General features: G+C 52.8%; 1 protein-coding gene across 2 annotated transcripts in view; it reads right to left on the bottom strand.

Moving 5' to 3' along the window:
* The window catches only part of HUNK (hormonally up-regulated Neu-associated kinase), a 37,595-nt gene extending 27,004 nt beyond the window's left edge, over positions 1–10,591 (bottom strand). For both annotated transcript variants that reach the window (XM_058018663.1, XM_058018665.1), the window contains exon 1: positions 10,355–10,591. In XM_058018663.1, the coding sequence (XP_057874646.1) occupies positions 10,355–10,591 (237 nt within the window). The remainder of the gene's footprint in view (positions 1–10,354) is intronic.
* Between the last annotated feature and the right edge of the window lie 1,428 nt (positions 10,592–12,019).

The following is a 12,019-nucleotide window of genomic DNA, read 5'->3' as shown; positions in this document are numbered from 1 at the left end:
AATAAAAAATAAATTAAAAGCTGGCGTTTATCACAGCTGCAAGGTACAAAGCATGGAGAGGTAGCAGTATGGAGCAGCAATCTATTACTAATTCACTGAGAGGAAAAAACACATTATACAAAAGCACATTACACAAAAATCACATTATACATGTCCACATAACACAGATCCAGCCATGGGAATACTGGAGGACTCCTCCACCACCACCAAGAGTGAGGTTTCTGTGCCTTCAGGACAAACTTTTCCCCTAATTTAGACAGGTGCCTTGGCAGGCACCCCAGCAATGCCAGCACACGAGCAGGGCAGTGTTGGGATTCACCCCAGCTCTGAGCCACCTTTCCCCCTTCCCTCAGGCCCAGGAGAACCCCTGCAGAGCTGAGCAAGGTGGGAAGAGCAGATTTATTCCAGAAACACCCCGTTCTAGGGATCAAACTCTGCACAGAGTCACCCCAGGGCTGACTTAGCTGAGTATCCCTGATTCTGAGTTCATCCAGAGGTGGAGCAAGCACCAAATGTGCCCAGACACACCCAACACACAGAGCCTCCTGCGCAGGGTGGATGTGTGTGCAAGCACCTGGAAATTCCATTCATGCAGAAGGGGGAAAGCATTTGGTGGAGACAATACTGTGGCTCTTGGGTAATCACCAAACAAACACGCTGCTGGAGCTTTCACAGCCCACTCAAGACACGCCAGTCACTCAGCTCTGCTCTCCCCAGCTCCAAGGAGGGGCTCTGGGTCCCTGCATCAGCCCAGCTCAAGGCCCCTGACTCGAGTTCCTGGCCAACACGGGCACAGAAATAAAAAAAATAAACGATAAAGCAAGTAATTACTCTCAATATGTAGCAGCTCTCGACACTCTGCTTTTTGGCTAAGGCCGTGCTGTGTAAATAGGTAAATGCTTTAGGTTATTCTGTGTTATGAGATACAAAGATGAGTAAGAGCCCATATTTTTGGTTCCCGAGTCCTAGAATCACACTGTTGGAATGAATTCCTTTTCCTGAAGGTTCTGCTGTGACACATCCTATGAGCAACATGTAGGCTGCTCTCCAAAACCCCTCCAGGACGGGCTGCAGCACACGGGACACAGGTGAGGGAAGGGCCGGGAGGAGAAACAAAGCGCAAATCCCAAACCTTTACTGTCCCCTGTGGCCTCAGCCAGGAGAATGAGGCAAAGAGCCAGACCATGGAGGTATTTTGCAGCCATCACTCCTGCAAGTCCATCTCCAGCTTTTTCCTCTTTTTGCTGTGCCCAAGGCAGCAATAAATTCAGTTTCTTTCCTCTCTTGTTTGCAGCCATGGCTGTCTGGCTTCACTTGCAGCTTGCTTTGTATTCCCCACTGTTCTCACCACAAGAATCTGAGCTCCCTTTTCAAAAGCAGCTGGTGGGTCTGGGTGGCCAATTCAAATCCCATTAAACAGCCCCAAAACCAACCCCTTCAAGGACATCTCATGTTGGGCAACCACCCAGCCAGGCACAGAACAAGTTGTTCATCACAACCAACTCCAAGGACTAGAAAATGCCAATTGCATTCTCTGGGTAGGGTTTATTCTTTTCTCTAAACTGTTACAGCTTGGCAAATTTTACAGCTCAGTAAAGGAATGTGGGGTTTTTATACAGCAAGTTCCAGGATCCTGGGAAATAAAGCATTGCAGAACAAGGGTGTTCCAGCATTTGCTCCAACTGTAGTAAAATCAGCAATCAAAAAGGTGGGGAGGAGTCATTGAGATGCTTCCTTTCCTCCCGACAAAGCCAAGATTTTGGGGTGTAGCCATGCACAGCCCCAGGATAAATGTCTGAGCAGGCAGGATGCCTCGGGCCAGAGGCAGCCAGGAAAGCTGGAAATCAGCCCCTGAAGACACAGAAACTCCTCCAGACAAGAGAATGGCTCAGAACACATTCGCTCGTGTACTTTGAGCACATTCACTCGTGTACTTGGCCTGCAGGGAAAGGATCTGAGTGCCAGGGGGTAAAACCAGCATCCCACCAATTCCCTACAGCCCAAACACACAGAAAGGGCTAGAAAGGGACTCAGGAGGGCTTTAGATAAGCAAATGAACCTAAAGCCTCTTGGTGGCACAGCCAACTTAAACATAATCCCCAAAAGCATAAGCAGGATGTATCTGGTGAGTAAGAAAAGGTATTAATTACACCTGTCCAAGGCACTGGGGACTATTCTTAGAATAAATTAATTAAATTATGTAATTAAAAATTTATGCTGAAGTTTTGGAAAGAGTTCTGAGAAGAGCTTCAGAGCAGTCTGAGGTCCAAGAACTGCTTGTTGGATTAGCTGACATTACAAAACATTTAATTAAGAGAATGCTGAGCACTGACTCCATGGTTTCCTGCAAGCACCTGCATGGGGCAAAGATTTCTGATAAGAGAAAGCTCTTGAACAAAATTAAAATGAACATCCCAAAAGGTAAATTGGGCAAACTCAGGCTACTCCTCTTCAACATCACATCATATTTATGGGGAGCTTTGTGCCATGTTCCACAGGCAACTGAGATTATCCTTCCTTCCCTGGAGCTCTGCTCTGCTGTTTCCACAGAGCCAGCTGCCCTTTCCCTCCCATCTCATTGCTCAAACAGGACAGACAGACAGACAGACACATCCTGACCTCTCAGCATCCCTGGCACAGCCAGGCTTTCACAGCTCGGCCACCAGCAGGACATGGTTTGGGGGCAATGGGGCTGACACTGTGCCCCTGCCCAGCCAATATGAAAAGAAACCTCCATGAAACACATTTCTCCTTGGTTCTGCATGTCCAAAGCACATTGTTCCTTGGTTCTGCATGTCCAAAGCACATTGTTCCTTGGTTCTGCATGTCCAAAGCACATTTTCCCTTGGTTCTGCATGTCCAAAGCAGCAGCATTTGCAGCAGGCACAGACGCCAGACACGGCCTGGGGAGCACAGCACAGCACAGCCCCATCCATGGGAAGGAACCTGATCCATGGCTTATCTTGAGGGCGTCACAGAGGGGATCTGTCTGGCCTTTGGCAGAAAGAAACCACCCCCAGCACCCTCTCAGTGTCAGCTCGTTAAGGGGACAGCCAGCTAATGTGAGGGAGGGCTGCACATTTCCCATTTCCACCTGGCTGGCCTCTCAGGATATCTGCACAAGTCAGGAGAGGTTGTGCAGAGGCTGATGGAAGCGGTGTGGCAGCAAGGCAGGCACAGACATCCACGAGGATGCACTCAGAGGCTCCCAGAGAAATCCCTGTCAAAAGCAGCCCCCAGGCCGGGGACATTTCCTGCAAGGAGCAGTTTTGTCCCTGAGCGCCTGCCACAGACGGCTTTGCGTGCAAAAACAGAGCCCTGCTGCCCAAAATCTCCCTGTTTCCTCACAAAAAGGGCTTTTTCACCCTCACTCCTGACAGGGCAAAGCCCTGGGGGAAAGCTCTAAACTCCAGGTGGGAGCAGCTATCAGGGAAAACTTTCCTCAGGGAAAATAATCCATAACTCCCCCTCCTTACTCCAGCAGCCAGCATCTCCCCATCTCCCATCTTCTTGTGGGATATGCTTCCCATTAAACAGCCCCTGTTTCACATTTTAGAACTGGAGTTAAAGAAGGCCCTGATTTAATGCCAACTCAGCTCTCTGGATTTAGGGAAGAGAAAAACCCAACCAGCCCATCCTACTGCTCCTGAGGCCCAGGTAAAACCCTCCTTTGTAGTGATTTAAAACACAGCAGATAAAGCATTTACAACTGTCAGGAGCCAGGAAAAAAGGTGTCTCCAGTAAAGATTTTCTAGATAAATAACACACACTCTCTCTCCCTCAGCTCTGTGGACATTATTCACAGAAAACGAATTTATTCTCTGAAAAAAAAAAAAAAATGTTTCCATGACAATCTTCCACAACAGACAGAGAGCAAAGGAACTTTATTTTATATAACTTGGCTTTTTATAGTTCTCTTTGTTGCAGTGGTTTTCCTCAGTGTGCCTCTGATCTCACATGGCAAATGAGAAGCAGCACGGGTGTAGCACCAAAGGCGCAAACGCTGACAGAAAAATGAGATTTTGGGCAGATTTTCATTTTTCCCAGGTGGTTTCCCTGGGGGAACGTGGTGGCTCCTTCCCATGAGGATGAGGTTTGATCTTGTTCTGTGCTAGAGCTCAGCCACCAGCAGGAGATGGTTTGGACAAGTGGGGTGACACAATGCCCCTACCCAGCCACTCTGAAAAGAAACCCCCATAAAACACATTTCTCCTTGGCTCTGCATGCCCAAAGCAGCAGCACCTGTGCCCCACAGTGCCAGGTGAGCAGCAGCTCTGCCATGCCCCAGTTCACCTGAAACCTTTTCTAGATTTCAGTTTGCATTTCAATTCATTACTGAAAGCAATGCAAGCTCATTTCTGACTTCTTCTACTGTTCACTCTTTCCATACTGGTGAAGGAGCCCCTGCAGACCCTCCTGGCATTTGAAATACCCAGAAACAAGGGTTACATCCTTGTGCTGCTCATCCACAGCCTCCCATGCCATGGGACAAGTTAAACCCACAAAACTTTCAGGGACAAGATGTGAGCATCACCCGGTGTCAGCTCCACCCAAACCTCACCCCATCCTGCCGGGGTAAGGAAAGAAAAGCAGCACACTGCTGACAGGAGGCATCCTCCAAAGTGCTGAATGCAGAGCTGAGGGCAGATTATCCCAAGGGGATAAGGAACTGCCCCATGTGCACCCACTGAGCTCGCTGCAGAACACGAGCTGCTCAATGGGGAGCGTGAAGTGAATCTGTGTGCTCTGCAGAAGCGAACCCAGCTCGTTCCTGTGGACAGGGACAGAGTGAAGAGTTTGGCTTCATACCCAGTTTTCACCTGTTTGTTCTCCAATTTCAGACACCACCTCCACCCTGCCTTCTGCTCCAGCTCCTGCAAGCTCCACAGCACCTTGTGGAGCACCACAGTGACACACCCCAGGCTGGTCCTGCTCCCTGCAGGCACAATTCTGCTCTCCAAAACGTTTCCTGGAGGGCTGCACGCTGACAGAAGTGTGCCTGCAGCGGCTTCGGCACAAACTGTGACACCAAAAAAAGAAAAGCTGCGAAAGCAAACACCTAGAAGGAGGAAAATGTCAGAAATGCAGGCTGCAGGAACAGCCTGGCTCTGTTTCCTCGGTGCATGTGATGAGGAGTGGCACATCCAGCCAGGTGCAACAGCTGGCAGCTGGTTAATAAAGGGGAGCAGATCCTGGAGAAAGATTCACAGTCGGGAGGAGTCACTTTTCAAAATAAGCTTAAAAAAAAAAAATTTTTGATGGAGATAAAATCTGAAAATATGTTGAGGAGCAGGTAAGGATAAAATGACTAAATGTGAGTGAGAGAACAAACCCACCCAGGAAACTGATATGCAAGTAAATTAAAAAAAAATAAAATAGCAGATCAAATTTCCAACCACAATCCTGCAGCTTTAACCCTCGGATGCCCAGACAGCAGTGAAGGTCTCACAGCTTTACCTGCAACCTCACAATGCCTGGGAGGGAGGAACAAGGAAAAGGCTGGACTGAAACACCTGCAAACAGCCCGGAAAATCAACTTTTGTGCGCAGCGAGACAACCTGCTGACCCAGGTAAAGATCCCAGAACTGAGCACGGGATGCACCCAAAAGCCACCAAGTCTCCATTCCCTGCAGCCTGTGGTGGGACAGGCAGGGAAATGGCAAATTTACTCCTGGCAAAATGAACTCTGTGGCACAAAGAGGCATTTCCAGGCCTCTGCAGGGACCCACCCCTGCACCTCGTGGTGGGGAGGCTCGAACATGCCTTTTCTTTGTGGTTTTCCTCTGCCTCTTTAATAAGGAAATGCATTCTGAACGTGAAATCTTCTGTGAAAAGGCCACTTTTAATATTAATTGCTTTGCCTCCGTAGCAAAGCTGGTAAATTGTATTTTTAGCCACTGCTTCCCACTGATGCTGAAAGGCTCTTGACTAAGTGTAACTAAAAACGAACCTTGTTCCTGCTCAACAATGGCACTGAGGGAAATTATAAACAAACTTTTCCCTAGATGAGAAAGCAAATGAGTCAATTTGCCTTTTTTTTTTTTTTTTTGTAGTGCCAAAGATCACACTGCAAAGCAGTTAAATAAAATCTTGGATCTTGTTCCTGTTTGCAGGAACAATGGATTGTCAGTGAGCTGTCACTGCACAGTGCTGTGCAGAGTTACCGGGGTCTGCAGCTGATAACAAACAGATAACACAGGGTGTGATAACAGAGCCTCACATCACCCCAGCACAGTGATGGCAACGCACTCTCAGCTCACTAAGAGTGCAAAAAATAAGTGTATTTTTATAAAAGACACTTATTTTTTGTTCATTTCTCCCAGGTGGTTTCCCTGGGGGAATGTGGTGGCTCCTTCCCATGAGGATGAGGTTTTATAAAAATGTAAATTTTTATATATAAATGCAAATAATAATATATAAATATATAGAATATAAAATGTATAAATATAAATAATATATAAAAATATGGAATATAAAACATATACATATATAAGTAATAATATTTATATAAATATATAAAAATGATATTATTTAATATCATTTAATATTATATATAAATATATAAATTATTTATAAATATAAATATATTATTTATATATTTTAAGCCACGGCAGGGATAACCTGCCCGACATCCTCCTGCTCCTGATGGCACCAAGGGCTTTTCCAAGCACAGAAAACAACGACAGGCCAGTAAAATAAAATAAAGTAAAAATAAAATAAAATAAAATAAAATAAAATAAAATAAAATAAAATAAAATAAAATAAAATAAAATAAAATAAAATAAAATAAAATGAAATGAAATGCCCAGCAGTAGAAACCTGGCGAGGGGAGGTTTAGAGCCTCACCTGAGCTCACCCTGCCCGGCTGGCAGGAGCTGCTGAGCCCCATCCCACACAGGTCAGCACCAGGGCAGCCCCTGCAGCTGCCCTGCCGGAGGGGCCTGGCCCCAGGATGTGCCATCCCTCCCTCCTGAGCACCCTGGCAGCCCCAGAAATGCCAGCCTGAGGTAATGGCACATTTCTGGCAGCCTGCACAATGCCTCCAGTCAGCGCCAGGGACCCCAGCCTGCCTGGGGGCTCATTAATCAGGGATTTCATCCCCAAACACTCCACTTTCTGAGACATTAACTCCTCCAGAGTTGCTAAAGTCTGCTGCAAATCCAAACCTGTTGGGGCCCCCCCGACTGCAGTGTGACATTTCAGTGACCCCGAGGGCCTGGGCTCTGCCAGAACAGCTCCAGACAGCAGGGGCAAGACTCTGCTTTAGGGAAATCCTACTGGATTTAGGCTCAGCACGAGCAAGACTCTGCTTTACACTGATTTTAGGGCAATCCTACAGAACGTGGGCCAATTTGGGCACATGTCAGCTCCACACCAGCCAAGGTGCCCAGGAGAGCTGAGGGTCCACCAGGGTGGAATCCTCAGAGGGATGGGAAGCATCCAGCCCTGGGCTGAGGAGGAGCCTCGCTCAGGGGTTGAAGCAAATAATTAATAACTCCTCTCTCCCACCCATTAACTGGAGTTTATCCACAATTAGCTGGACTTGGGAAGGTGAACGTTGGGTCAGTCAGTTTGGAAGTGTGTGACTGGTCCTGAGCCAGTGCCAGAGTGCAGGATTGGGACAGACAGAGCTGGGATGTCACCCTGCCTGCCCCAGGGATGGGAAGGAAGGAAGGAAGGAAGGAAGGAAGGAAGGAAGGAAGGAAGGAAGGAAGGAAGGAAGGAAGGAAGGAAGGAAGGAAGGAAGGAAGGAAGGAAGGAAGGAAGGAAGGAAGGAAGGAAGGAAGGAAGGAAGGAAGGAAGGAAGGAAGGAAGGAAGGAAGGAAGGAAGGAAGGAAGGAAGGAAGGAAGGAAGGAAGGAAGGAAGGAAGGAAGGAAGGAAGGAAGGAAGGAAGGAAGGAAGGGTGACTCGCTGAGTTTCTGCTTGTCACTTTGTCACTGCGTGTGTTATTCGAGACACCACGGAGGGAGAAAAAAGCCCCGAACCAAGCAGCAGACCTGGGAGCTGAGACGCAGGGGGGTGTGGTGGATCGTTTTTATTTTTTTCCCCTCCTAACAGACTGAGATAAATGTAGCAAGCCCAAAACGTGGAGGTGGGGAGGACGTGTGTGTGCATGTGCCTTTTATCCACTGCAGGATCATTGGATGTTTCTGTTACCAAGGAGAAGCGCACGCTTGGTAACAGAGCACAGCAGCATTTATTTATTTCATTTCTTCATGCATTCCTACATGACAATATCCACAAACCTTATCGTTTTTCACACGATGGGACTCTCAGAGCCACGTATTAAATTCCTCTCCGTGACAAATTTACCGGAATGAGGAAATCACTGCCCGGGAGTGCAGGGATGCCATCACCCACAGCGGCACGTTCCTGATGGAGCAGGAGGGAACGACACCAAAGGGAGGGAACGACACCAAAGGGAGGGAATGGCACCAACACAGCCCCCTGCTCCGGCAGGGAACCCTCTGTGAGGGATACACGAGGGGCAGAACCCCAGAGCTCACAGAATGCCAGAGCCACTGATGCTGGAAAAGCCCTCTGAGATCACCCAGCCCAGGCTGTGCCCCCTTCCCATTCCTTGTCACCTCCAGTCCTTCCTCGGGCACCTCCAGGGATGGGCACTCCAAACCTCCCTGGGCAGCCCCTGACAATGTTTTAAACCCTTTTCCATGGGGAAATTGCTCCTGATGTCCAACCTGAGGCCGTTCCCTCTCCTCATGTCCCTGACTCCCCGGCTGTCCCCTCCTGGCAGGAGCTGTGCAGAGCCACAGGGTCCCCCCCGATCCCCCTTTTCTCCAGCTGAGCCCCTTCCCAGCTCCCTCAGCCTCTCCTGGGGCTCCAGACCCTTCCCAGCTCCCCCGGCCGCTCCTGCCAGCACTCAGAAGTTGTGTGGATAAACGCGAGCAGCACAACTCTCTGTCGGGAGCTCGTCCTTGCTGCACCCTCTGCCCTGCCCAGCCCCTGATAACGCTGTCACCCGTTCTACTGATGGCTGAGAGCCTCCGCCGAAAGGCTCCGGATAAAAACCAAAAAGCAGAGCCCCCGCACGGACTTTGCCAAAAACCAGCACCCTGGGGTTAACCCTCCGGGCTGCATCTCCACATCTGCCGTGTGCTGCACCAGCAACTCGGGACCGGAGCGTGCCCCCTCCCGCAGCATCTCGCACGGCCAGGTACCCGCACGTCACATGTCGCGACACAAGAGTCGCCAAAACCCCGCTTTTCTCGCCAGGAAAAGTGAGCAAACACACCGGGGGGGGGGGGAAGATGAACATTTAGAATTAAAGGAAAAGCAAAAAAAGGGAGGTCAAGCAGCGCGGGAGGAAGGCGGGACTGCCCCGCGGGAAGGCGGGCACGGCTGGAGCCGGGCGGGCTCGGGACGCTCGGAGCCACGGGGCTGCTCCGTCCCCCGGGGGCTGCTCCATTATCCCGGGGGCTCCTCCGTCCTCTCGGGGGCTCCTCCGTTATCCCGGGGGCTGCTCCGTCCCCCGGGGGCTACTCCATTATCCCGGGGGCTGCTCCATTATCCCGGGGGCTGCTCCGTCCCCCGGGGGCTACTCCACTATCCCGGGGGCTCCTCCGTCCTCCGGGGGCTACTCCGTTATCCCGGGGGCTCCTCCATTATCTCGGGGGCTCCTCCGTCCTCCCGGGGGCTCCTCCGTCCTCTCGGGGGCTACTCCGTTATCCCGGGGGCTACTCCATTATCCCGGAGGCTCCTCCGTCCTCCGGGGGCTCCTCCGTCCTCCGGGGGCTACTCCATTATCCCGGAGGCTCCTCCATTATCCCGGGGGCTACTCCGTCCTCCGGGGGCTACTCCGTTATCCCGGGGGCTCCTCCATTATCCCTGGGGCTGCTCCGTCCTCCGGGGGGCTGCTCCACCCTCCGGAGGAGCTCCACGATCCTCCCCGGGGGCTGCTCCATCCTCCGGCGGCTACTCTATCCTGCCCGGGGGCTCCTCCATCTCACAGGGAACTCTTCCGTCCTGCCGGGGGGCTGCTCCATCCTGCCGGAGGAGCTCCACGATCCTCCCCGGGGACTGCTCCATCCTCCTGGGGGCTACTCTATCCTCCTGGGGGCTACTTCATCCTCCTCGGGGGCTACTCTATCCTCCCGGAGGCTCCTCCATCCTGCCGGAGGAACTTCTCCATCCTCCGGGGGTACTACTCCATCCTCCGGGGGGCTACTCCATCCTCTGAGGAGCTCCGCGATCCTGCCCGGGTGCTCCTCCATCCAGCCGGAGGAGCCCCTCCATCGTGCCGGGGTCTCGCCCTCCCGGCCGCAGGGACGGAGCGCAGCCCGCTCCCCGTTCAGCCCCGTCCCGCCCCGCGTTCTCCCCGGCGGACGGCCGTACCTTCTCTCCGGTGACCACATGCAGCCCCTCGCGGACCTTGGCGAAGGATCCCTCGCCCAGCTTCCTGCCGATCAGGTAGTTGCCGACCCTCTTGGTGTGCTGGAAGTCGCGGAGGCGCTCCCGGGGCGCGGCGGCCCCGAGCCAGGCTGCGAGCAGGGAGCCGCCGTCCGCCGCCGCCCGCCGCGCCTCCGCGCCCGCCGCCTCGCCCAGCAGCCCGTCGCCCGCCGCCGCCGGCATGCCCGCCTCGGCCCGGCCCGGCCCGGCTCCGCTCCGGCTGCCCGCGGCGCTGCGCCGAGTTCCTGCGGCGGCCGAGCCAGGGGGACCGCGCTGCCGCCCCTGCCGAGCCTGCTCCCCGCTCCGGCGGCGGCCAGGGGGCGGAGAGAGGGATGGAGGGAGGGAGGGAGGCAGGGACGGAGGCAGGGACGGAGGCAGGGAGGGAGGCCGGGAGGGAGGCAGGGCCAGCGCCGTTCGAATTTGCCGTAATTCAATCCGCTCGCAGGCGGCGGGAGCGGCCGCGGTCAGAGCCGGGGTTTGCACGGCCCCGCTGCCCCCCCGGCATCACAGAGCATCCCTGTGCCGGGAATGAACCGGGCAGGTTTGCACAGCCCCGCTGCCCCCCCGGCATCACAGAGCATCCCTGTGCCGGGAATGAACGGGACAGCCCCGCTGCCCCCCCGGCATCCCGCAGCATCCCTGTGCCGGGAATGAACCGGGCAGGTTTGCACAGCCCCGCTGCCCGGCATCATAGAACATCCCATCCCATCCCTCCCATCCCATGCCATCCCATCCCATGCCATCCCATCCATCCCATCCCATCCCATCCATCCCATCCCATCCCATCCCATCCATCCCATCCCATCCCATCCCATCCCATCCCATGCCATCCCATCCCATCCCATCCCATCCCATCCCATCCCATCCCATCCCATCCCATCCCATCCCATCCCATCCCATCCCATCCATCCCATCCCATCCCATCCCATCCCATCCATCCCATCCCATCCCATCCCATCCCATCTCATCCCATCCCATCCCATCCCATCCCATCCCATCCCATCCCATCCCATCCCATCCCATCCCATCCCATCCCATCTCCTGCTCCCACCAGTGAACACAGCTCTCCCTGCTTCTTAAGCTCTTTTTTAACTCTTTAAAAATGTAAATCTGATTTTGCATCTCTGCTGTCCATTTAACGTGGATTTTTGTCTCCACTGACCACATTCCATCTCCCACTGACCTCTCACTTCCCAGTGGCTAAACACATTCCCAGGGCTGGAAGCCCTGGAGCTGGCTCCACACCACCATGCTCCACTGAAATCCATGTCTCCAGATGAAATTTCAAACAAAAACAGAAACCCAGCGCTGCCCCAGCAGGCAGAAACTGGAGAAGGGAGAGCTTCAGAGCCCACAGATAATGATTTGGGTTGAAAAATGTCCTCTCAGTGCATGTTCTGGGTACATTTACAGGCATTACAGCACGTGGCCACCAAAAAACAGGAGTGTGAATGTCCTCTGGGTGGTTTGGTGCCTTGTGGGCAGGTGGAGAATATATTTGAAGGCACATTTCACTGCCTGAGCTGATGGCAGGACACATCCAGGAGAGAGCTCCGCTGGTGTTTCCTCCACAAAATCTGGAGTGGGAAGGCCCCAGGATTGTCCCTGTGT

Source organism: Melospiza georgiana, chromosome 2 (genome assembly GCF_028018845.1).
Source record: "Melospiza georgiana isolate bMelGeo1 chromosome 2, bMelGeo1.pri, whole genome shotgun sequence".
Classification (NCBI taxonomy): Eukaryota; Metazoa; Chordata; class Aves; order Passeriformes; family Passerellidae; genus Melospiza; species Melospiza georgiana.
Note: the sequence above shows the minus strand (reverse complement) of the source record. Positions and strands in the feature narration are given on the sequence as shown.